The 26605-nt window shown below is 37.5% G+C and overlaps 1 protein-coding gene across 1 annotated transcript in view; it reads left to right on the forward strand.

Moving 5' to 3' along the window:
- Window positions 1–26605, forward strand: part of LAMA2 (laminin subunit alpha 2) — a 330175-nt gene that overhangs the window by 193727 nt on the left and 109843 nt on the right. Inside the window, exons 17-22 of the mRNA XM_056488060.1 lie at window positions 2842–2969; window positions 7703–7789; window positions 13854–14065; window positions 18451–18557; window positions 19570–19833; window positions 23157–23337. Coding sequence (XP_056344035.1) covers window positions 2842–2969; window positions 7703–7789; window positions 13854–14065; window positions 18451–18557; window positions 19570–19833; window positions 23157–23337 — 979 coding nt within the window. The remainder of the gene's footprint in view (window positions 1–2841; window positions 2970–7702; window positions 7790–13853; window positions 14066–18450; window positions 18558–19569; window positions 19834–23156; window positions 23338–26605) is intronic.

Genomic DNA, 26605 nt, shown 5'->3' on the forward strand with positions numbered 1-26605 from the left:
TAGTCACTGGCAAATTGAACATGAGTCAGCAGTGCCCTGGCAGCCAGGAGGGAAATCCTTGTCCCACTCAGCTCTCCGTGGGGCTGCCTCACCTTGAATATTGTGTGCAGTTTGGGGTGCCAGAAAGACATTGAGCTGTTATAGAGAGTCCAAAGGAGGGACTACAAAGATGGTGAAGGGCCTTGAGGGGAAGCTGCAGGAGGAGCAGCTGAGATCACTTGATCTGTTCAGCCTGGAGGGGCGATCTCATTGCAGTTAGTTGTCAGGAGGAGCAGGCACTGATCTCTTTTCTGTGGTGAGCACTGACAGGACTCGAAGGAATGGCCTGAAGCTGCATCAGGAGAGGTTTAGGTTGGATATTAAGAAAAGGTTCTTTACCCAGAGGATGTTGGGCACTGGAACAGACTCCTCAGGAAAGTGGTCACAGTACCCTTGACAGAGCTCAAGAGGTGTTTGAACGATGCTCTCAGGCACATGGTGTGACTCCTGGGGAGTCCTGCACAAGGACAGGAGTTAGACTCAATGATCCCACCAGCTGTGGCTATTCTATTATTCTCTAACTGTGAGGTATTAAACACAGAGGTATGAATTGAGTAGGATTAGACACAGTACATGGAAATGACTGATATTAAAGCGACAGAAAATAATTCATCAAAGTGAAGGTGGTCAGGTCTTTGTAACAAGAAATGTTTTCCTACAAAATGGAAGGTTTCAGGTGTTTCACTTTAAAAAGCAGAACCTGCAAATACCACTCAGCAAGAGATGTGAAGCTTTAAAGTAGTGTATTAGCTTCTCTCACTTTAATAACATCCTTGACATATAAACTGTTCATATTCTTCAAAAACATTAAGATATGTCTGAGGATATTTAAAGCTAAACTTATCACAAAAGAAGAATCCATTATTTTTCAGAAAAAGTACAAATAATTTGACATGATGTCTTAAAAAAGTTGAATTGCAGAGGATTTTTCTTTTGAAACACTTAAATTATTTTTGTCACATCTTCTTTTAAAAGGATATTGTTCCTGGCTACTTTTTTTGTATGACTGGTAGAGTCTTTTTGAATGTCAATGCTTGAAATACCAATCAAACAGATTAGCTAACTTATGGAAGTTAATTTTAACCCAGCTGGCTGTTCTAAAGCCATAATTTTAAATGATTAAGTGTTTCAATAATTTAGTATTAGCTCACAATCTATGAATTGTGTTAAAATGTAGTATTGTGATTGAGGCTTTCTTTTCAAATATATGCTGATTGTATGCACTAGCAATAAGAATGCACCCTTTAAAACAGCAAACAGTATTTCTGGAGGCAAATGCTTTTGACACCAATGTGTTCATGACTAAAAAGGGTATTGTCCTTTCTCAGCTGCCCAGGTGCAGAGCATAGTGCAAAAAAGCTTTGCAGAAATCACTGCAGTCTTGGAAAGCTGTGAAGAAGGAATCTGTGTTCCTTAGAATAGTGTCAGTTTCTTATTGAGGGTAAATTATGTCTTCCAGACAGTAAGGCTGTTAAATAGCACTCAGTACCATATGCATGACTTGCTAAAATGATAAAACAATTTTAAACTGTTCTTGAAAACCAATTTTAAATTAAATCTTAAGTTTGAAAGTGCCCACACTTAAAATAAATAAACAAACAAAAACAAACCTCCAGAGTTCTTAAGCTGCAGCTTGGATGAAACATTAGATTTGATCTGGCCTGTACTCTAAAACACAGCAGAACACACCCCATTAACAAAATCTCTCTCATGGCTTTCATTTTGGCCTTTTCAATTTGACATATGCTTTTTCAATCCTTTTTTCAATCCACACCAATGACATTTATATGCCATTTAACATCCAAAACCATTCCTACTGCTTTCTCTGTTTCTGCCTTGTGAAAGGGCTAAACTTGGGTATCTTGTGGGAAACAGCAGAGGAAGAAATAGTGTGGTGCATTAGTAATATGGGTGAAGAAAAGAAACAAATTAAGCCAGAAAAATAATTTTCTGAATCTATTACAGATTCTGTGAAATTATGTAGAATTTCTAAATTCTGTATGGAGAGAGGGAAGAAGAATAGAAAGGCTAATTACTCTTTAAAGCTTGGTTCTTAAAAGTCATCATGAGAAGCTTTTTCTCACTGGACCAATTTCTATTCTACTAAAAAATTGTTTAATATAAGATCAGCCAAAAGCTATATACAAAAATGCAAATCAGGTACTGCCATTTTTATACTACATGTTTCATATGCTCAGCTTAATTTCTCTCCTGTTATGCAGTCATGTAGATGATCACAAACTGTTGGATAGCAACAGGTATACTCTATACACGAGATACTTGTCCTTCCTTCTACTCATGAAAAAAGGCTGGATTCTGTTCTGGCAAATAAGAATTAAGTAATTCAGGCTTTACAACTGTTTAACAATAATCATAGTCATGCGCCTTGTAAAATGAACTAATGCACATACATGTCTAAAGTAATAATTCATTTTTATAACTTACATTGTCTGGGCCGTATTTTTGGAATCAACATCTGAAAAGAGTTTGTCACAAAATATGGCCTGCTGCAAGACTGCAATAATAAACCTGTCTTAGGCTGCTTTGAAAGTTGGTTTTCTTTAAGCAAGCTAAAACAATAATACAGCAGTTGAGTGGTGTAAATTCAAAGGTTTATTAAATCTTTTTTTTTGTTTTACATGAAAAAAAGTTATCCACAAGAACATACAGAGCATTGATTGTGACAGCTAACCTGTAGAACTGTTTCTCAACAAGCAGCAGAAAATAAGGACAAATGTTGCAGACCTTTTTCCATATGCAAGTTGTCTAATTGTCAATTTTTACTTTACGTCTTCTGTTTAGGACTGCAAACACAACACAGGTGGTCCATATTGTGATAGATGCCTGCCTGGCTTCTATGGTGATGCAACTAAAGGCACAGCTGAAGACTGTCAGATGTGTGCTTGCCCCCTCAACATACCTTCTAACAAGTAAGTTGTATATTTGTTGCATATTGCACTTTTCCCCTTAGTAAATTGCATAATTTCTTAATTTACATTTTTACATGTATGCTTGAGATATCTTTTTTCTTTCAATCAAATAATACATGCTGCAATATAAACTTTTATTTTTACGATTGTACAGAGTGCTTAACTAGGCAGATAAAGACAAAAGGTGGATGAAACTAAGGTAGAATAACACAGAATTTGGATGACTGTTTTTCAAGTTAATAACTTAGCATTTGCTTTTCTGTCCTCTTTAAAGGTAGTTGTTTCTAATTTTAAAGAGGAATTTGCAGACACGAGGGTTTTTTCTGCTTTTACTTTTCATGTTCTTCCAGTCTACATTATGAGATTTGTTTGGAATTTGAATTCATCCTGAGATCTTGTAAGTGAAAATATTTTTTCAGCATATCTCAGAAAAAATACTGTGAATTTTTTTTATTAAACAAAAATACAAGTGAAAAGTTATTCAAAATTCTGATCTAATAACCAGTTTCCTTCATTTTGAAACCTTGTCTAAGCTACTCCATCGCTTAACTTAATAGACCAAGTGGCTTGAACATTTTTCATTGGTTTTTGTCACAGACAGTAGCTGGAAAATAATAGCACCAAAAGCATTTTACATGATGTACCTGAATAAAACTGTTCTGAGTCTTGTTTGTGCCATTGCATCCTATTAAAATTGCACTTATCAGAGCAGGAGTAGTCTAAGCACTTATGAGCGGAAATTCCAGGGGATTGTAGAATGGGAGCCTGCCTTCCTGTTAACACAGCTCTTGAGTTGGTTTTATTAGATTTAAATATATATGGGTTTATTGTATCTGCTGCTCAGGCGTGGTTCCTCTGACATTCTCATTACTTGGTATTTCCTTGCCTCAGTAATCAATTATCTTTCTCTTGTTTGAGAATACTGTGCTGATAAAGAAGAAAAAACACTATCACATTTCCATCTTGCACAGACATGCAACAAACCAAGTCAAATAGATTGAATTTAGGTTATGATTGGCAAAATGCCTGGAGAGCTCCATTACATAGTCATCATAGTTCTGGGTGTTTTACTTTCCTTTTTCGAAGTTACCAGTCCCCTTTTTAGTATTTAGTTTACTTGAAAAATATAATAGGTACGGAACAAACACACAATATAAATGTTTTTGAACTGTGAAACTGTATGAGTCCTGAAGTCTACAAAGTTTAGCTTTGTAGAACTCATTGTAATATTCATGCTCTCATGATGTTACAGTGTAGACCAATTATTAAATTTGTTTATGAGGAAAAAAGAGATTTTAAAGATTTAATGTGTTACCTGAATGCTGTTAAAACACTTCTTTGCTTTCTTACTTAGTTGCCAATGAGTTTGTTATGCTAGGGATAATATTTGCAAACCATTCAAATACCTTCATATGAAAAATAAACTTTTACCAAGTTCATGTCACTGTACAGATCTAGTATGTGTCATGTTCTTTCTGAGCAACTGAACAAGTGACTAATTGTGCATACAAATCATTACAAATAGCTGTGTATAGATTTTAATTCCTGAAGTATTTAATTCCTAAAATGATATGACATGATATTTGTAGGTTTCTAAGCTTAATACCAAGTTCCCACTGCCTAGAGAATATTGTCCATGTAATGACCCTGTGAGATATTTTTCTATTAAGAAGTAAGTTTTGTATTTTATAGCAGTGTCTCATTTATTTACGATGTTTAAAATTGTTCCCTTCACTGTTCTCACAGCACCTGACTCTCTTTGCAATGCCACATACAGTGGAGAACTGTTCTAACAGTTGTAGAAATGATGTGGTGATTATGTTGTTCTGTTAATTGACTTCAGAGGATTTAGTTGCTGCCAATTCCCTTTCCCGTTTCCTAATGGCAGGAGCTTCCATATGCAGTCACTGAAGCCAGTCATGTGCCTTCTGAAGCACAACAGTCATAAATGGCTTGCCATATGTCAGAAAAGAGCACTTGGCCAAATCAGAGAATTAAAATTAAGTTGTCTAATCTTGTATTCTACATCCTGGGTTGTATTTTCTTCTTTTTGCATATATCTTCATCTATATGCTTATGTGATGAAGATGAAATCAATACCATGTCATAAATGGTCAATGCAATGAACACATAACTCCTTCATTCTATATCTTCTTGTAAACATACCGCTCCTAGAAGCTGTTCTAACATTTTTAGTACTCAAGTAGTTTCAAAGGAGTTTTTTTTCCCCCCATAATTTCTAACAAATATGGATATTTGGAATAATTACTGCTCTTCTCTTGATATAGCCATAAATTTAATATAGGTAGCAAAGACTTTGACAGGAATGCTTTATCACTGGAAATGGGAGATAGAAGGTCTCTGGCTCAGCCTGGGAAGGTCGGGAGTAAATTCACAGCACATGAACTAAGAATTTGGGTTGGTCTCAGAGTTTTATTTTTTTCCTTGGGGAATTAGATAAAATGAGAAGCATATTGTCAGGGGATGTTTTCTATAATACACTAGAAAGCTTTTAGGACACCCCATCTCCCAGCATAGACTTATCACATACATACCCAAACTGTGTGTCCATACTTGTCCTGTGTCCTGACTCAGTTGTTGTACTTGTGTTGTTAACAGATGGGAAAACTGTAACAAGCAATGATAAATCAAGAGGGGGACTACAGTTTTTTAAAGTTTCTTTTGACAAATCAATACTCACAGTTCATTAGAGTTTAGCATTAGTGAGTAATGAGATTCTCAATAATCAGGAAGATAAACTCTTCTTTTCTCAGCCTGCTCTCATATGTTTCCTTTACAGCACACCATGGGAATTTCCCAATATATTGATGTTTAGTGTTGAAATGTGGTCCAACTACTAAGTCAGGGAAAGAATCTAGGAGGCAAGGCCTGAGCATTACCTTTAAGACATGGAAATTCTACTATTCATCATTATTGCTTAGCTATAATAAGTACATTATCATTATTATTATTATCATCGTTATCATCCCTACAATTACTGTCGTTATTATATTTAAAATTTATGCAGTTAAATTCAGATCTCTTGGTGGAACTTTGGTACAGTCAATTTTGCACAATGCTATAATGAGTTGTGATAGCATCTCTACAAAGTTTCCCATGAAACTCTCAGAAAGTGAGGTTGGGACTGACAAGCAGGAACTTATTTGAAGTAAGTCAGGTGCTGCTGATTATATTCAGTGATTATATTCATGTGTGCTTTCATTGCTGTTAAAGAATAGAATGAACAATTATTGTTTATTCAACTGGCTCTTCATCCATTTGTGAATCTATTATTAAGTAAATGACAAAATAACACAAACATTATCCTTATAGGAAAGAGAAAAATGCCAGCACCTGTCTATGTTTGTTGGACCTGACCATCCCACATTTTTCTTACTGATCTCTTGTATTTGTGGGATGATACAGAATAGAGAATAACTGAGGACAGATCACCCGGTGGATGAATCCTGAGAAGTGGGGTATAGTCACCAGCAGCTAATCACAATAAATTATGCTCATTATATCCTGCTTTAATATATCCAAGATCAGATTATGTCTATTTGTTGTTATTGTAGCATGCACTGTAGTATGAAGCATGTTATCTTGAATATAACTTCCTTCTACTGTCTTTGTTCAAGAAACTCTATTGCTTCTCAAATTCTCTTTTCCTAGGTAATAAAAGATAATTTAGTATCCTTCTTCACATAGGTGCTTTATTTTGTCCCTTTGAATAGTCATCCTGCTATGCACCTACTCCTGTTCTTTTATTTCTTCTTTTTTCTTTTTCTATTTTTCTATTTACTTGACCAGAATTGATTACCATTATGTAGATGGGGCTTTTTAAAGATGCTTGTATGTCTCTGTCTCTAATAATCATTACAGAATTACAGAAGAGCAGATTGCCTCTTCTTCTGTGTAGTATCTTTTAGTGTGTCAGGAGGTTTCTTCAGAAAGGTGTGTTAAGGGAGAAAGATTATGGAAAGCAAAATGCTAACAGTGAAGGAACACAGTGCAGAGTTAAACATAGGCATTGAGATGTGGAGCTTGCAAATGGTTACAGTATTCTAATTTATTAAAAAAAAAAAAAAAAAGAGGAAAAAAAATCTCCAAAGCAGCCAAAAATAATTAGAGCATAACAGAGAGGTAGAAGCTTTCTAGTCTGCAAGCTATTCTTAAATTTCAACATGCCTGTGTGGCCTGTTGCTTGAGGTCACTGGCACTTGATTAACTCAAATGCACTCTCTGGGAAGCTGTACCAGATATTTCCCATGTTGTCCCTCCCCTTTCTTGTTCACAGGGTCCCTTTCACAGCTGACTATACACAAAGTTAACTGAGCTTTTAATCGGTTGTCCTTCAGAGAGATTTATATAGGGGCCACGTTATGGCACAGATTGTTTTGCCAGGCCCTCGGGGGCACAAACAAACAGCTGTACATTCCTGCCTTTTTAATGGTATCCAGACCACTCACTGGCAGGCTCAAGTCCCGTAATAACAGGCTATTGGGATGCTGCCATCCGCTGCTCTATATTCAGTGTCGCAGAAATAGCAGAGTCATTCCAAATTCAATTTGCTGGAGTCGAACTTAAGCCCCGTGTCCTAGACCAGAATCACTTTTCCTGGGCACTGTTTTGCAAATTAACAATCTCTGAAGTGGGAAGAGAGCTATGCTGCTAACCATGTTTTCTTTATGTTTCTTCCTTGTCCCTCTTCTTTCTCAATATCAACAACACAGCTTTAGCCCAACGTGTCATTTTGACCGGCATCGTGGATTGATGTGTGATGAATGCCCAGCTGGCTACGTGGGACCACGCTGTGAGAGGTAAGCAGGCACCATGCTTTTAGTCATATGAGACCTGAAACAAAAGTATTGATCACATGGAACTGTTCTACCTTTTGTTACCTCCCCTTCTCATCCCCGTTCCTGTTCTCACTGAAAAAATTTCCTCTGATATTAGATCCATGATATTGTATTTTTCTTACGCTTTTTTATTGTTTTCAGGTAAAATGTAAGGTTTCCAAGAAGCATTTGCTGATAAGTAAGAGTCTCTGTTAAAAAAGTTTCTTCTAGTTTTCTGTCACTCTTCTGAGATTTTTATAGACCTTTTGTCTCTTCTGTCATTTGAATGTTTAGAGCATGGTGATTAAAAAATGCAGTAAATTACTGATGCTTCCCTTAGAGAAGTTAATATGCAGTGAAAATACAGCTCTTCTAATAAGTTATTTGTAGATTTTAATTATTTTTAAAAGAATATTTTACATTTTTGTTGCTTCTCATTTTCTGGTGCAGTATTTATTTAGCAAGTAGAACAAACTGGGCTTTAATGAAAAAAAAAAAAAAAGATTATTCTTCTTTATCAAATACATAAAAAAGTTCAATATATATTTCCTACACTTATTGCTGGCTTTACAAAGCCATTATGCCGAAAGGATCATGTGGGGAATTTAAATGAAACAAAGAGCTAGTCAGTGCTAGTGCTAAGCTCCCAGGAACCCTCTTCCACAGGGGTGAGACCACATAGGCAAGGGATATCACCACTGTGTCTGCATGCCTTTGGTCTCTTGGGATTTCACATGGATGGAACAGATTTCAGGAGCAGTTAGTGTGCCAGGGGACCTCTGCTAGCTGTTTGGAGGTCATGATGAATCAGTGTTGGCTTTGTCTCCCTGATCTCAGTCCCCTGTGACCCTGCCAATGACACTTTTTTAAGAGGGGCTTGGGCAGCCAGATAACTGTGTAACACCTGGCTAGACAGTGAAGGGGCATGGAAACATGGCCCTTGCGTTTCTTAGTGGGCTCTTGCCATTTGGCACTTCCACGAGCTGCTTGGAGGATTTTTCAAGGCAAACCGTTAAAAAAAGGTAAGGCTTCTGAATGAAGATTTAAAATATTCAGGCTGAGATGAGAAATAGGAATAAACCAAGAGCAAGAGAGAAACAGAAAAGCAGAAACCTGACCATACGCTGTGAATCTCCCTATAATCCCCTCTTTCCAATTTACAACTACTTCCTTTTAAATCCCCTGTTGTGCTATATCTGTCCTGAAGTGAGAGTGCAGGCTGTCACCTGTTTCCACCCATCATCACCGAGTCTGCTCCTGCTGCTGCTATTTCTGCCTGTCTTTTCCTGTCTGTCTGGGAAGTCATCACCTTCTCTCAGCTAGTGGGCTGTGAAGTTAATGACGGCAGGAATAAATCACATCAAGAGCACTTTGGTGGCAGTTTGTCAATGCAGGGTCATTGACAGCTTCCATTAGCAACAAGTGCTGTTCCTGAGTGGACCACAGATTGTAGATGCAGTGGTAGAGAGTCTGAATAAATGGCTAAATTGAATTTTAGCCTGATCTCCTAAGGAAATGAGGCTGCTGTGATCTTTTTGTGCTTGTCTGTCTCTCTGGCTGCCTGCCAAGTCATCTGTACTTGTAGGTCAATTTCAACCAAATTTGGCAGAAGATGGGAGGGCTCAAAGATGATAATTGTTCCCGAAGGTTTTATGAAAAGAAGTGGCAGAATAGAGGCTAATAAATTAGGACATGTCATAGCTAAGGGGGAAGAATACTGTGTGAACTCACACCTGATTAAACAGATAGAGAGAGAACAAGAGACATTGCTAAATGTTCTGCCCATAAGAAAACTTTCACAGGACAAGGAAAAAGTGCTGCTGTAGCCTGAGGGATTACTCCCTGCTGAATAGCAACATCCTGCAACAAATAACCAGCCCTTAGCCTTGTAACCATGAGATATAAATCCACTGGAAATTAGGCCATTAATTCCAAAGCTCACAGAACTATTTGCTTTTAATTGTAACAAGTTGTTTTAAAATGTCTGCAGCTGTCAATAATAATGATCAGGAGAAAGCATGTTGTGCTTTGCTATTAGCAGTGGTTGTATAATTGCTGAGAGAGTTTACACGAAATTCTCTTTCATTTTAGCAACTACAAAGTGACAAGTGATCTGAGCCATGTGATTCATTAGCTGAACAATGCTAAATTATCATGACATACTGAGTATCATGAAGTGACAGTGTGAAGCACTGTACTTATTTGGCCTAAAAATATATCCTCTGTCCCCTAGAGAGATACATATATCTGACTGATTTGTAAAATGTCAGAAAAAATTGCTACTTCTCTCACTAGAACTCTCAGGAAAATGGTGCCATAATTGCTCAGTATTCTGAGGGGTCCAGCTCATAACACCATCAAAATAATTGCAGATATAAACTGTGTTGGGAGTTATCATGTAATCTATAATTGTAGAGAGAGCTCAGCTTTCCTGTGTAATGTTTTTCCCTAACAAATTCGATGTAAGTTTTCTTCCTTTGCTCACTGCTCACTTTTCCAAAGGCATATGAGGTAGGATGGACATTCTCTCAATTTCATAGAAGGGATGTATGAGAATGACATAAGGTTGTCTTTTTAGCCCAGCACATTTACAGAATGATGATATCCATTTTCTAAATACAGTCTTGCTAGGGAGAAGAAGCAAAGTAGATGAGAGTCTAGCTTTTCTTGTAGGACTCCAGGATTTATGTATATGAATCTAATGATTTTTTCCTCCTAGAAGGAGGGTCAGTGTTCCTCCTGTGTGAGGAGAAGCTGACCCACGTCCTTTCTTGCTCCCTCCTCCCTCTTTCTTGAAGTCTAGCACGGAGTGCCACCATCCATAGCCTCTCATGAGTACTGTGGCTTCAAACTGCTGCTCATTGTAGCAAATATAATTCTTCTACTAGTGCCAGAGCAGCGAGTCTGTGTTGCAGTACTGATGGGAATAGGGTCAAACATTTCAGGAGATTTGGTACAACAAATGTGTTATGCAGGATTGTTTGCAGCTTGCAAAGGCAGGCATTCTGACATTAGAAAATGCAAGATTTATAGCTGGTCACACAACAGTAACATCTGTACCTGAGTTAAGATATCTCACTGGGTGCTCACAGGCCGTTTCTCCACAGGGCTTTTGCCTGGTTTTGTGTGCAGGTTGAATGCACATAAATTTCAAAGGCTCTGTAAAAATAGTATTTCCATACTTTAAAGTGTTTGGATTTGCAGGCTTAATTAACTCTGTCTCAAGGGCTTTTTTCCCCAGAAAATGTAAAGAAATGTATAAAATAGTCCTGTGTTTCTGTGCATGTATGTGTTTATACAAAACACCCTACAGACTGCTGTGAGGAATATTAACTCCATACTGACCAGGCCCAGTACACGTTCATACACATATTTTTAAGTAGTAGCCCTGTATTTAGCACCACTTATGCTAAATAAAATGTGTCACTCACAGACACACCTGCATTTGATAACAGAAAGGAAAAATATGGACACAATCTTTTTTCACTGCTTTTTTTTGTTTATTCTTTTTAATCTCAGAGGTGTTATGTTGTAGTTAGAAGTCATTTATTTTTACATGTATTTTGTGTAATGTAATTATGCAAAAGTAATTTTCCATGTCACATACTTACTGGTGGTTTTTATCTAAACCTTCCCGAATATATAATGCTTTGAACCTGAGAAAAGAAGTTAAAGTAGGAATGTCCTTAAGGGAATAAAGATGGAACTAAGGAAAATGGATTTTTTTTAATCTTCCCCTGCAACTTCAGGAGAAGTGGTAGAAAAAGAGCAAGAATTTACATAGATACATGTACATGGTTTTCTTCTAATCTTTAACTGGTTTACCCTTACTTTCAGAATCGTCTTCAGTTGGATTTGAGATTATTTATGTGCATAACTAAAATATGTCTATGTGATGGTCGTGGGTTTTTTTCTAATTTTAATTATCAAAGTGTAAATTGATGAGAAAACAGAGTTATTGAGGTCTCCCGCTGTTAATAGAAGGAAATTATTAGCAGTGCATTTCACACAAATCATTGGAGTATTCTTTCTGTGAACTGCTTGGTAAGTTTCTGTGAATGTTTTCACCCTTAAATGAAAGTGAAAGAAGAATATAGACACACATTAAGTGAAGTCAAATAGATTAGTAGGACCAAGAGATATAGATTTATGACAAACACACCACTAGTACATTAGCAAAGTATGAGTTACCTTCAGATATAATCTGGTTGAGGTAAATTAAGATAATTGCATAAATTATCCAGATACTCTCTGTTTTTTATAAAATGTGGCTATTAATTATAACATGTTAAGATTCTTGACCTTTGTGACTGAGATTGTAACTGATGAAAGCCAATTTATTTTGGCAAAATTAAGTTTAAAATTAGTCTTTTGTCTTTGCTGAGATATCCTCCATAAAGGAAAAAAATCTCTTTTCCTTTGCAGGAAATACAATAAATTGCTACATTTATGACAGGTGCTGAAAATAAAATACCTGAATTATTCTAATGACAAGATTTTGATGTCTTGTTGCTATGAAGGGGTAATTTTGAGAGATGACTGTGCTGCAGAAGTGGGCTAGATTGTGGAAATTTTACTTATGGTCCTGAATGTTACATGCACCCAAACCACTGGACTGTTTATACATATTATTGGTCTGTGGTCTGCATCGTGGATATTTTGAGAAGATTGAAAAAAAATCCTATTTTGTGTAAAATTACAAAAAAATGATCAATAAGTTCCCACTATTTTTTCCTTCCTGCTCTCGGTTTCCAGTTTTTATAATCTTTGTGATTTTTGCTGATGATATTGAATAATAGTTGGTACATGATTAGTCAGCTTTGCTTAGGATCCAGTTAAAAGCTTTATGAGATATTCTGGAAGCAAAGAAAAGGATGAACTTGACACAAGAGTGACAGCATAGTGGAGCTCTGCATTCCTGTGTTAGGATGATACACAAAATCTTTCCTCAATCTTGCTATCCAGTACTACTGCAAAGTAGAGAGGATATCTGTGTACATTAAATCTGCATTCATACTGACTTTAAAATTGTAGGAAAAAATAATTTTGTGCAATGTGCTTTATGTACTTTCTGTTTTCCTTATACTAATTTGAGTTAATCTGAGATGTGCATAAAAATATTCATTAGCCAGAACTGTGCAATTTTTCTTTTCCATTTCTTCGCTATCTGCACATTGCTCTTACTATGAAGTGTGAGCAAATATAACAGAAAGGAAAAGCAGACCAGAATATAAATAGGAAATAGGCTGTGAGATGAGTAGAAATTTGCTTTAAATACAGACTCATATTAGGTTGGATTTACTAACCTGCTTTACATGGTGCTCACAGAAAATTGCAGGTGGGCAAGGTGGAAAAGGATGTGATGTTTTCAAACAATTCTCTTAAAATATGAAGGGTATAGTATACAACAACATAGTTCCTGTGCTAATGACCAATCATTTTGTTACCCACCCATACACAGAGATTAGAAATCCATTAATTAAGCAAATCTGACCATGCAGTATATTAGGGGAAGTCTAAGTCAGGGAATGGATCTTGTTAGGTAAACAAATTTATGTCTGTATTACATTCTTAAAGGTGTTTTTCTAAACTAAAGAAGTTTTTAAGGTCGAGGGGAAAACAATCATCCAGCTTGCTGGTGATTGAGTACAGAACATCTATACATAATGTGCTGAAATACAAAGTGTATCTAGCACAGAGTCATAGAATAGTTTGGATTGGAAGGACCTTTCAAGGTCATCTAGTGCAACCCTTCTGCCTCTAGAGTGCCACTAAGATTTCTTGCTATGCTTTGTCTCACCTTCAGTGCCAGTGAAAAGATTTTTCTCCCACTGAAGTCTAATTACTTGCAGAACTGGCAGGATTTCAGCTGGTACTGTATCTACAATATTGTTAAAAAAGAGTAGGAGAGAAAAGGAAAAAAGATGCTTAAGACACACTTCAGAGAAGATCAAATCATTTTTGGTGATCAGGGAGGAAACAGAATTAAATTTTTCTAATGAGAGGATTATTTAAGGGTCCTAACTGATGATGTCTTTTATCACAGGTGTGCAGAAGGATATTTTGGACAACCTTTAATACCAGGGGGATCATGCCAGCCATGCCAGTGTAATGACAACCTTGACTTCTCCGTTCCTGGCAGCTGTGACAGCTTGTCTGGTGCTTGTCTGATATGTAAGCCAGGTACAACAGGCCAATATTGTGAGAGGTGTGCTGATGGATATTTTGGTGATGCTCTTCATGCAAGGAACTGTCAACGTAAGTCACGAACTTTTACAGCTCCTGACAGTATTGATCTATCCTTAACTTTGTTCCTGAGAGGAAGACTGTGCCTCTGTATGTGGGAGCAAGAGAATGATACAGCTCTAATAATGATTCTCTGCATCTGCATCTGGAAAGGGAGGCTTTAAAATAAATAGAAAGAAGAACTTATTAAAAAGCTCTGGTTGAAGCAGACAGGGAAAAAAACAATGGAGCGCTGCGTGGGTGCAAAAGGTTATACTAAATGTGCAAAAGGTTATACTAAATGTCAGATCTACAAAAATAAATATAAATAAATGAAAAATATTCACTAAAAAATGCTATAAGCTACCCAGAAAAATCCTGTTCATTTGTGAGATTGAAAGAAAGGAGTGATATTTTAGTTTCAGCATCCAGCTCTGGCAGCATTTGTAACCTGTTTCCCATTTATATAACCCCAGTAAGAGTTGGGAGGTGCTGCTGCTTACAGGTCAGGATTCTCTGACCTGCCAATCAGACCCTAAAATTTCCAGACAATTTTTATAAAGTGCTCTGGAGGAAGATACCTGGCACTGCAGCAAGCTACCCATTCTCAGCTGAGTGGTGTATGTTATTCAACTACCAGCCCCAGCACTCCTTCCTCTTAATGATTGCAAAAAAATTATTCAGTGGAGATGAAAGATTTGGTGAGAACAGGAGCTTTTTTTTTCTGTAGGAGGCAGTGGCTCTCTCTGAGCCATGCTGGCACAATTCAGAATGCAGAACAAGTGATTTAACTTTAAAACGTTCTTCACATACTCTTCCTTCACATTCTGAGAAGTGTAATAAAACAAGTTACAAACTCTCCTGAAAGAGCCGAGCATTTTATTTCACTGTCACAAGGATTTATTCCTGTTTCATCCATTATAATAAATACAAGAGTAACCCCACTGAGTGAAAAGGTGTTATAGCAGTATAAAATTATGCAAGTGGAAGAACTGGTGCATTGTCTTATAGTTCTCTGTGTAGGAACATGGGGAACATAGGAACCATATCTGCAGTATGTGTTGTGAGAAGTCTGAGGCACTGGCATACATTTCCAGGACTTGCCCTATTAGTAACTTGCAGTCTAAAAGTGAAAATCCTAGGTTGTGTTGGACCTCCAGAGAGTATGGGAGCTAACAAGATGCAAAACATCACCAAGTTTCTCAGCTAAGGCAAATAAACACTGATGTACACAAAGTCATAGATAACCTGGAAGACATACCTGTACCTTCTGTACCTTCTTTATACAATGCCAGAAAAAAAATGGAAAATCCTATATATTCTCTTCATAAGTTAAAAGGTCATGATGAATGATGTAATGGAAGTTACAGTGTTAAGTGTGTAAAGTGATTTAAGAAGTGTATTTCAAAAATTTCAGCTTTCAGTAGCTTGTCATCATTCTTGAGTCATCAATAGGACTGGTGCTTTCACCATTTCACAGTAGTGAAAGGTCCATGAGAAAGGTTTTCTAAGAGGAGAGTTTGAAAAACATACCATTTAAAAAGATATTTAAAAGAAATACATGTTTAATGTTGAATTACAAGCTTTGCTTCTGTTGTTAGTATCAGTGACAAGGAGAGCCCCCTAATGTATTCATATCCTTGTACTTGCAGTTACCTTGTATTCTGCTCTCTGCCTTTCATGTGGGTTTTCTCCTTTGCATATGATTTTTTATTTCCTTTGCAGACTTCCATGAAGTTTGCCCTGCAGCAACAATATCAGAGGGACTGTGCCTTTACTTTGTTGTTTTCAATTTGGTTCCTTATTAAAAAGCCAAATCCAAGAGTATTGCAAAGCATGAATTTGCTTTCAAATTTTTGTTTGAAATGTTCCTTGCTCTTTCTCAGTACAGTGCTGCTGTGTACATTAACTGTTTCAAATGACAGTACAGCTTTATATCATCATAGCATCTCTGAGTTTTTTGGTGTAGCTATACAAAACCATAAATCTAAGAACAACGAGCAAATGTCCTAAGCTTATTTGATTTGATTCTAGTCGGTTGTTTTTTGGAGTGAAACAGCACAGTGTGCTGAAGCAAATACCTGGAGGTAGAGCTGATGGTAATAGAGCTCAGTGTCACAGGATGAAGTAAAGCAAATAATCAAATCTGCCTATGTTCCAGTGTAGAGGTACTAGTGTTGTAGGAAAATAAGTGTGTAGCTTGATCATAAATACACGCTCATAAATATTTATAGAAATCTAGAGAGAATGAAGGGTCTTGACCAGCGTCGTTCAGGAAGAAAGTGAGACAGATTTCTCCAACATTGTGTTATAACAACCATTTGGATGTTTGGACAAGAGCTAATTATCCCAGTAGAGGTGAATGATTGGGAAGGCTTTAGGTGAGATAAATACAATTTATCAGATTGTATAACAGTTTATTAGATGAATAGCCCTGACTGTATGTTTCTTCGCTATGTGCGTACTGCCAGAGCCAAGAAAAACAAAGTCCCAATATTCCACGTTCTACCTTACCACTGCATTGCACTCAGTCATCTGTGTCTGAGATAAGACACCATGGAGTGCTGCTTGCTGTAATATAAATAGGACAAACTCATCTGTTTATAAAATCAGTGTAAGTTTTCTTTTTGATTCTTGTGTTGTCATATGCCTGATAAGCAAAACAATTCAAATCAGACTGAGCCTGGGTTTTGAGGTCTGTATATAAAAAGGTTGGTGAAATACTTTTAATTTGCATTGAGGATTGTAGTTTGTTGAATCTGAGCTTTAGCATCTTCTTTCCCCACTGACCAATTTAATTAAATATATAATTGAAACATATATGTCTGATACTTATCACCATGTACAATTTAGAGTGTCAGCAGTTTTAAAACATTAATATCAAGGTAAAGAGAGCTATATATACCACAGAAGAGGTAAATTATAGATCTGTTTAGTATTGAAAACTGAAAGGAAAAGATAAGCAATGTTAGTTTTGTTACAGGACTGGTATGAAAAGCAGAACCAGCACATTTTTGTTAACTTATTCCAGAATTTTTGCAAACATTTGAGAAACAATGCCATGAACAGAATGGCAAGTCATAAAGTAGCTTTCATTAAAAGAAGCAACTTCTGCAGAATACCTCAAAACCAAGGAGAAAACCCCCACACCAGTCCTTTCAATTTATAACTGGAAATTGTAAATTAGCAAGTCCAGTGAAGTAATGAGGAAGGTCCTGTTGTAATAATTTATATATAGGGAAAATATAACTGCCTTGTCTCACATAGCACCTTCTGACATGCAAGTATGCCACTGCCATGTGTTCACTGCTGGGACTCTTAAGTGTTTCTTAAAATGAAGGTGTCAAGTTGAGAGGAAAAAAAAAAGCAACACATGCAGATAGGGCACTGCAGGAAGCAAAATGCAGACTAGAGTCCAAGTTTGGAGAGTAGATCGATAATTGGTATAGAGATGTGGATTCATTCCCCTTTGGGGGGCATGAAAAAAGGATGTGCAGGAACCAGCTCATGCTGTTGGAATCAGCGACTGTATGGTTATATTCCCTGTGATAATAATCACATCTCTGTTCTCTGCTGCAAGTGCTAAGGGTTTTTTCCAAATCTCTGCATGCCAAAAGGATTGAAGAACACAAAGGTTCTTGTGGTTGAAGAACATAAAAGGTGATAGACATCTTCCCCAAAATTTGTCTTGTAAAACATAAGAATTTAAGAGCCAGAAGCATTGCTGTTTTCCTCAGAAACAGTGTTTTCACTGCCTTTTTAAGTCTTCAGGAGAGCACTGTGATGAGTTGGGTTGTTCAATTGGGTTACATTTCCTCTGGGAACTGTGATGCTGTTCCTGAGACAGAAATCCTGGAGAGTCATGATAGCAGATAATCCTTGGTATGTTTTTCAGTGCAGCCTGGGGCATGAGTATAGTATGTATAGTGTCAACCTTGTACTGGGTTTGCAGCCTGCCAACATTTCCTGATGACTACATGAACAGGGAGTGAACTCCAGGACAGCAGAACCAGCACATGGAGCGGTAACACTCCCACTGGCTGGAGGTGCATCCTTTACACACCCTGTTTAAAGGGTCTGGGTCCTTTTTGTATTTTTTTCTCAGCATTGCCCTGCCCACTCCAAGTCTCCGGGCAGGTCCTTAGTGATCTGCCCTCCACATTTTGTTTTGATCTGAGAGGAGTATTTGAAACAAGCTGTGAGTTAATGAACTTGAAACAAAATTTATGACTGCAATAATTTGGAGAAAAATTCCACATTAGTATGGGCAGGTTAACATGTCAGCGTATGGGAGCGACACCTCCCTGCTCAGCCCAGGCTGAGTGTTTCTCAGGGTGGCAAAAGCTGCACTGTAAACATTTGGCTATTAGATTTAGCTTCAGGGAGCATGCTGACATCTCCTTCTTCTTGCTCTGCAGCCTGTCACTGTCACATGAATGGCTCCTTCTCGGAGATCTGTGACTCTCGGACGGGCCAGTGCGAGTGTAAAGCCAACGTCATCGGGCGCCGCTGTGACATCTGCAAAGTGAGTCACCAGAAATTTCAGACCAGTCCTTTATTCACTGTTTGTCTCAACTAAATATCATTTGCTTCTGGATAGGCTTTTTCCTGTTGCTTATTTTTCACTTAAAGAACATATATAGATTGTTCTTATGTAGAGAATGGTAAAATGGTTGTTTTTTAAATGCTTTCTGTTTTCTAGATCATAACACAAGAAATAGTATTTACATGCAATGAATGCATTTTAAGCTTCACTGTATCTACAAATTCATTTGTATACATAATATATACACTTTATATTTTGAATCTTTGATATAAAACATCCCTTAAAACTATTGCAGCTTTGGGAGATAATCCCTCTGTGAAGAAAGCTGCAAAAGGTCTGATAGCATCTGATGTTTATTTTTTTTGAAAAACAGGGTGCTAGTTTAGTTTTTCTGGAATGTTCTGTTGTTATGGTTTTTTTCTTAGGGTTTCTTCTTGTGTTGTCCAAACAATGTATTATTTTTTGGTGAAAGTGTTTTTTGCTTTGACATTGTTTTCTTGTCTCATAAATCACTGCAGAGAAATATTGTTTCATAAACTTTCACAGAGTTGTCTTCAGGCAGCTAAGGAATGTGCTATAGCTGGCTGCACATTTCTCTAGCTCAGCATAAGGACTCATATGTTAGGCCTATGTCCTCAGAACACCTCCACTTGTTTGTAATTTAAAACACATAAATAATTCTGCAGAAATCAAAAGGATCATTTTCACCCTTTTAAATTCTGTAATTTCTGAAGTAGTTTGCTAATGCTCCATTTTCAACAGGATTTAGAGAATCTGTTGAAAGAAAAATTGCTGGTATCAGTGGATTTTGCAGATTGCATAAGATACCCAGCAACTATCTCAAGCTCATTAATACAGTACTGGTGGTTAATTGGAATTACACTTTGTTTACTTCAGTGTTTACTCCTGTCTTTATTTCTGTACTCTTTAGAAATGTGGTGTAGTTTCTTTATCTCCACTTTCTAACAGTGTTTACTTTTTCTTCTTAAAGCCCAATTACTTCTGGGCCCCAGAAAAGCTCTTTTGTATACCCTGTGGCTGCAGTGCCTTAGGATCTGTGTCACTGCAGTGTGATATGTTGGGAAGATGTGTCTGCAAATCAGGATTCATGGGCAGACACTGTGAAATCAGCAGGCAGGTGCCTAAATTGCAAGAAAATGCAGGAGGCAGCCAGCAGATTCGAGCACCCCCCCGGAGGTGGGGCAGCAGCAGTGCCAGTGGGTGCCCACGAGGTGCTTACCGCCCTGCAGCTCTGGTAATGAGAAACTCTGCTTTGCATGGGCTGAAGTCTCCCCTGCTTGTGTTTGGAGCTCACACAGATTGCTTGGGATTTTAATTTTTAATACCTGTGTTACAGTAAAAGAAATTCTCAAGAAACAGACAGGCTCGGAAGACAAGCAGCATTTTAGGATGTTTCCCCAGTCCCAAGAGCTCCATTGTGCAAATGGTGATATCAGCGAGACGTCAAATACCAGACTAAGTCCCAAAACAGAACCATCAACAGCAGGTTGCACAAAATGCATGAGAGGTGTACATAAGTCAGTGGAATCAGTGGGATTTTCTTGGACTTAGCAGCCTAAGACTTCATTTTCTAACAATTCAAGAATCAATATCTTAAGGAGGCTGCAAGAAGATCAGCCCCAGAGTCAAAGAGTTAAGATCTCATTTTAAAACATTGAACATAACTGGTATTAAAAGTTCTCATTAGCGAATATGGTTAGTTATCTGAGCCATTTTTGACTCAGTGCAGTGCCAGTTATGTGAATGTAATGCCCAAAATTATAGGAGTGTTTGTTCCTTATCACAGAACAACAAAGCAACTTACTTCCTAAAATTAAGTAATTTTGATACAACTGCTTCTAACAGAGCAGATTTTAGGAATGTTGTTTGTTCTCCCTGCAACTCAAAACCGTCACACTTATCATACCCTGTTTGAAAAATACCTGGCAGTGTTTTTCATTCTCAGCTAGACTCTGGGACCCACGCTATATTTCTTCACACAGATTTCCTTGGAGAAATGAGGTTTTTTCCAATTAAACATGTATAGGTTACTATGTTTCCCACACAGTACACTGATGGAGACACGATATAATGACACATTCAGAAAATTCAGTGTATTTCCCAATTTTAATCTGGGATCATTTATCTTGTTCAGTAGATGTGATTCTTAGAATTTCTATGTGTGAACAAACTTTGCTGAGAGCTTTAACTTGGAGTTAAAGTTTGCATGACTGACCAAAATGTCTTTGTGTGCAGCCCTTCTCACAGAATGCAACCCAGCATGGTGGTGGTCACAGCTTAACTAAGTGTGGAGTGCTGGTGTCAAACTTTTTCTGACTGTTGCCCATATAAACAGAGTTTATTAGATCCTGTTAAACTTAATATTGAGAACTGAGATGCATGCTGTGCATTGGTTACTTCACTGCATTAATCTGAATGTCTATCCTGAGATTGTGTGTATTCACATTTCTGTGTTTCTTCCTGCGTAAAAGAAATCTTTAGAGATAGTCAAGTATTTTATTGAACCTTGAGTTTGATTAAATGAGTTTGACTATCTCTCTCTGATATGCCATGTTTTGTCAGGCAGAAGTATGAAATTTGCAAAATATTTCAATACAGAGTTTGGAAATGAAAATCATTACATGTGCAATCACATTTGCTTAGGGTTGTATGATTTTCTGACCATAGATGTGGTCCTATCAGCACCTATCAGCAGATTGTCTGTGTGAGTGGGGAACTTCTGTATTAACCTCAGAGATCAGATTTCAGGACCTTTCCATGGAAAGCTTCTGAAGTTTCAGAGAATTCACCAATACCAGAGGTTAGTTAGTGGTTCTACTGTGGAACAAATCCATATAAAATAGTAGATGTAGTAGAATCATTAGCGCTGAGAAGGACCTCCAATTTTATTGAGACCAACCTTTGACTGATCACCACTTTGTCAGCTAGACCATGGTACTAAGTGCCATGTCCAGTCATTTCTTGAATGACTTCACCACTGCCCTGGGCAGCCTGCTCCAAAGGCTGACCACCCTTTCAGTGAAGAAATTTTTCCTTTTGTCCATCCTGAGCATCCCCTGGCACTGCCTGAGGCTGTGTCCTCTTGTCCTGTTGCTGGTTCCCTGGAAGCAGAGGCCAAATCTCACCTGGCTAGAGCCTCCTTTCAAGGAGCTGTAGAGAGAAAACCTTCACCCTGAGCCTCCTCCAGGCTAAACACCCCCAGCTCCCTCAGCCACTCCTCACAGGACTTGTGCTCCCAGCCCTTCACCAGCTCCACTGCCCTTCTCTGGACACGCTCCAGCACCTCAATGTCTTTTCTTCTTCTAAGTTGCCCAGAACTGGACACAGCACTAGTGCTTAGTAAAGAGGGACAATCACTGCCATGGTCAAAGCCAGCACAGCTCCAGTGATTTGAAGATCTACTGATTTATAGTATGTAAAAATCTAGCACCTCATGCCTGGGTCACAAAGTAGCACATTATAAAGTAAACATTTTTCACTTTGTTCCATTTATATTCATTAGCGGTGATCTTTTAATATCTCATTTTTAGCATTCTACTTTTCTATCAAACTTGCTGATAGATTTTATTATTAATGTTGTAATTTCAAGTGAAGTTATTAATATGATTTAGATTTCAGTATTCACTGAAAATCATCATGCCTGAAAAACAGGTAGAGAAGTACTCCCATTTTAAAGCACTCTAGCTCAAGACTGAGTTTGTCATTTGAATATCAAGTATGGTTTGTTCCTAGGAGCCTCAGTTTGTTGGTGCAGTGAGACTCATGAGGTCTTTTGGTTGACAGCTTTGTGCAGAACTCCTTATCAAAGTATACAAATGAGTATGTGTCTTCCCTTTACTTTTTACACTCCACTAATGAAGCTAAGGAGGAAATTTCTTACTATAGTTGATAACATCTACTCTGGTTCTGCAGAAACTTTATATTGATCACTGTAAAAAAGAAATAAAAGGAAGAAAATAGAAGAGAAACAGAGGCCTAATCCAGACAGAGTTTATCTTCTAAAAAAATCCCCATTATATTTTTTTGTCTTGTACACAAATACACTACCTCTTCTGAAGTTATTCCTATATATCATTCTAAAGAATTGCCCTTAAGTTACTGTGTACAGACATTACCTTTGCTCAGAGGAGATAAAATCTAGTTCAGAGGCTTTCCAGTTGAATCGATCTCCATTCGTAGCTGAGAATTTGAATTCACTCTCTTAGCAACAAACATAGCCTTACAGCTAGAGATGGGGTATTGTATTGTGTGCTGACATACCTTCCATTCCAAGTGAGAATTGTACTTAGGGAAACACAGCCTCATAAGAAATGTCTTGCATTGCAGAGCATTCATTATAGCATCAGGTAACATTCTGAAATCTTTATTCTTTCTCAGCAGTGTAGGGCATTTAGTGTCCTTGCTCCAGGGTTTTACCACTACAATCTAAGCTGTTAAAAGCAGTATTTCAGCAATGAAGAGGAAAGAGCAACCCTGCTCTCCCTACTCTCTCAGCTTTTCCTCTTTTCTCCTGGAAATCATTCCATGAACTGACTGCTCTTCCTTGCTCTGTGGCAGCCTGGAACATTTGGCTTACAGTCTTCCAGAGGATGTGTTCCCTGCAACTGCAACTCGTTTGGTTCCAAGTCCTTTGACTGCGATGGAGACGGGCAGTGCTATTGCCAGCCTGGAGTGGCAGGGAAGAAGTGTGACCGCTGTGCACACGGGTTCTACAACTTTGAGGAAGGAGGCTGTACTCGTATGTAAATGTTTTGCCCCCAAGCACAGATTGATTTGTTTGTTTGTTTATTTGTTTATTTATTCATTCCTAAGATTCTAGTTTGGCTAATTTTGGATTGCCTAATTTTCCTGACAGGGTGTTCATAGACAGCCGTGTACATTATTCACTTGACAAGGGTGGTGATTGGCAAGAATGAAAGACCCAAGCAATTTCTCCTATTTTACAGGCAGTTTATGGCTTGTCTACTACATTTGGAAGGAACAGGAATGTCTTTTGCTCAATGTAGCCTGCCAAAAAAAAATCCATAAAGTTCCTGTAATTTAAGAATAACGTAGAACTCTGATAAAAATTTTTGCCAAGTCAATCAACCTGCAGAGGTGTAAAAACAGAAACCCCCTTTGCTTCTAGTTTTACCCCAAACCTTTTCATTGTTCTTATATGGTTGATCCTCTTTCATTACCACAATCCTTTCCTCTACAGTAATATGTAGTTGCTTACTTGGACTTTTTATGTACAAGAAGTTCTTTAAGTAAAACTATCTGCTATATTCCTTGTGTAAACACTTGAAAAGTCTCCTTTTCTATATGCTGAAACACTAGCATTAGGCATAAATATATCCAACCACCTCTTTACCTCTATTTTTGTCCTTTTGGAAATTAGGTCAAAGACTAAAATGAATGCTTTCTATCCTTGAAGTAGTGCAGACTGCTGTATCAAAAAGAACCCAATCAATAGATTTCTTCACAGGGAAATATCCATCTTTCCTGATAGACCTGTGTTTTTCAAGTCTCAGAAACCCATTTAGGTGTGATCACAGGACACATAGATAGTTGTCTAGTGTGACTGACTGCTGCTATATAGAATGCTGTTATTGTTCTTTGGGTATAAAGCATATTCTTTCCAGAAGCAGGAATCACAGTCTGGTAATCTGTTCTTCCTCCTTTCCTATTTAGAATGGCAGCACAAGGAGCTTTTTTAATGGAAGGAGCATCAAGGCCTCGAGACCCACATTTGTGCAGCAAAATTCAATTTTACCTGTAGTGTGGATAAACCTTGAAACAGGCTGGATTATTATATATAGATTATATTTGAAAATGTTGCACTATGATATTGTCTCCCACAGGAATGAAGGGTTCAAAAACATGTACAGGTTTGAAAAGTTCAGATACATTGGTCCCTTGGAAAAGGGAGAGATTGGTTCCCAGGCTCACTCATGCGAGAGCCTGAAATAAAATGCAAATGATTGCTGCAGTCCTAAAACCCTTAGCAAATAAATGAAGGGTAAAAAATTGTATTGTTTATGATTAGCACCTTATTCTAACATTCCCCAGGTTAAAAACACATCACTATTGTGAAACACAACAAAATGTTGATAACTACAGTTAGGGAAGGAAAATGAGAGGGCTGTTAATGAAATTGCACATTAAAATTTTAATTGCTCTCTTGGCAAACTTTGAAATGACAGAGTTTAAGAAACAGCAATGAAATTATAAAATACTAGATCCAAGTAACATTTTAAATATAAATATATCAGCCTGTGGACATCAAATGTTTAAAGCAACAGCAGCAGCTATAGACGTTGAGAAAATTCAGTGTTTTGAAAGTTTCAAAGTTAATAGAACAGGTGGAGAGGAATTCTGTTTTCAATGTGCTGTTCTTTCCACACATTTTTAGTAGACTTGTTATGTATTCCTTCAAATGACAAAATACAAGAATTAAATTATGAATCGCAAAGAAAATCAGAAATTTAATAGAGGTATATAAAATCATGCTGGAAGGAAAAGTACAGAAAAATTAATTCCATTGTGACAGTTAAGTATCAAATAGAAATTTGGACCTCTTTTATCTAGCATTTATCCAAAAGGAATATAATTTTATTTTTTTCTTGTGCAATATAAATCCATAGAGCCTAAAAAAACCCTGAAAGCACTGTCAGTGTTGACATTCTAGCAGCAAAGATAAAAAAGTGATTTCTATTTCACTATTGCTTGCAACAATTGTGTTGTATTTTTTCCCTCTTATTTTAAAAAATAATTATAAAAGTAAAAATAGGAGAAACATTTGAGTATTTCCTTCCCCTCCATGCCTTTTTAGCAAATTTTGTGTAAGACCTGGAAACCCACAGATGAGCTGTCACATCTGAAAGCCTCACTCTCCCAGTGAGATGTATTCTGAAACTTCAAGCCACAGTGTGTGGAAATATTCTAAATAGCATGCAACACATTGTATCCCTGGCATGATGGAGGCAAAACCTACTATCTTCTTTGCATCAATTATTTTATCTTGAAGGCATTGGTGGGGAAAATTAAGGTCACTTCTTATTTAAACTATAGATGGGAGTTCTGTCTTTGCACATCCCTTGTTTTCTAGTTTCAATCTGAAGTATTATACAATGAACAATAAATGAAGCCCTCAGTAACAACATTGCCCTTTAAACACCCCAAGGAACAGGTTATCACACAGAGTCAGTTTGCTTGTGAAGCTTTTTCTCTGACCTCATGGGTTATGAGGATGGTGAGTGTGAAAACAACCACACACCAGTTCTGCTTTTTCAATCACTTGTGTGTCTTGTGCCCCATAAATACTTATCCCTTACAAAACTTGAATCTGCATTTGCCACCAATGAGTTGTTCACTTAATAATCCTTTAAGAGCAAAGACCGCTTCTGGAATCATTTCCAAACCTGAAGTATTTTTAATTTAGTATAATCTGCAAAGAATACCAGTTTCCCATGGAAACATCAGTTTCTTGATGTCCTCCCAAGGCAGAGGATATATAAGCTGAAGAAGGAATAGAAAGGGAAAAAGAAACTTAAACATATTTTTTGCCCTTTAAGGAAAGTCTCTTTAGAGCAGCAGAAATTCCAGAAGGAATTATTTCTCAAATTGGTATAAGAGGTTAAATAGGCTTCAAGTTCCCTGCATAGATGGCTCAGAGGCCCTCAGGTGGCTTCTTAGAGGAGACAGCATGGGCCCAGGAACTGAATAGCAGCACTCCTGCAGTTATGTCACAAGAGTGCACCATCTCAGGAGTCTCTGTGCTTCTGCAGTTAGTGCCTTTATTTTTCCCATACTGTTCCCATTGCAGCTACTTCAACCACAGTTAACCTGTGTTTCACTGCTTCTGGTTTTGGTTTCTCAAGGTTTTCCCTGCCTTGTCTGCCCCATCAAGTCCACAGATAACTGAGAGTTCACTGTACAGTAAAGAAATGATCCTAACCCCTTTAGGGTCTGCTCTCCAGGTGTCACATAAAGGGATAACTTTTCCTCTGCTTTATTTTTTTCTG

Source organism: Oenanthe melanoleuca, chromosome 3 (genome assembly GCF_029582105.1).
Source record: "Oenanthe melanoleuca isolate GR-GAL-2019-014 chromosome 3, OMel1.0, whole genome shotgun sequence".
In the NCBI taxonomy this organism is placed as follows: domain Eukaryota; kingdom Metazoa; phylum Chordata; class Aves; order Passeriformes; family Muscicapidae; genus Oenanthe; species Oenanthe melanoleuca.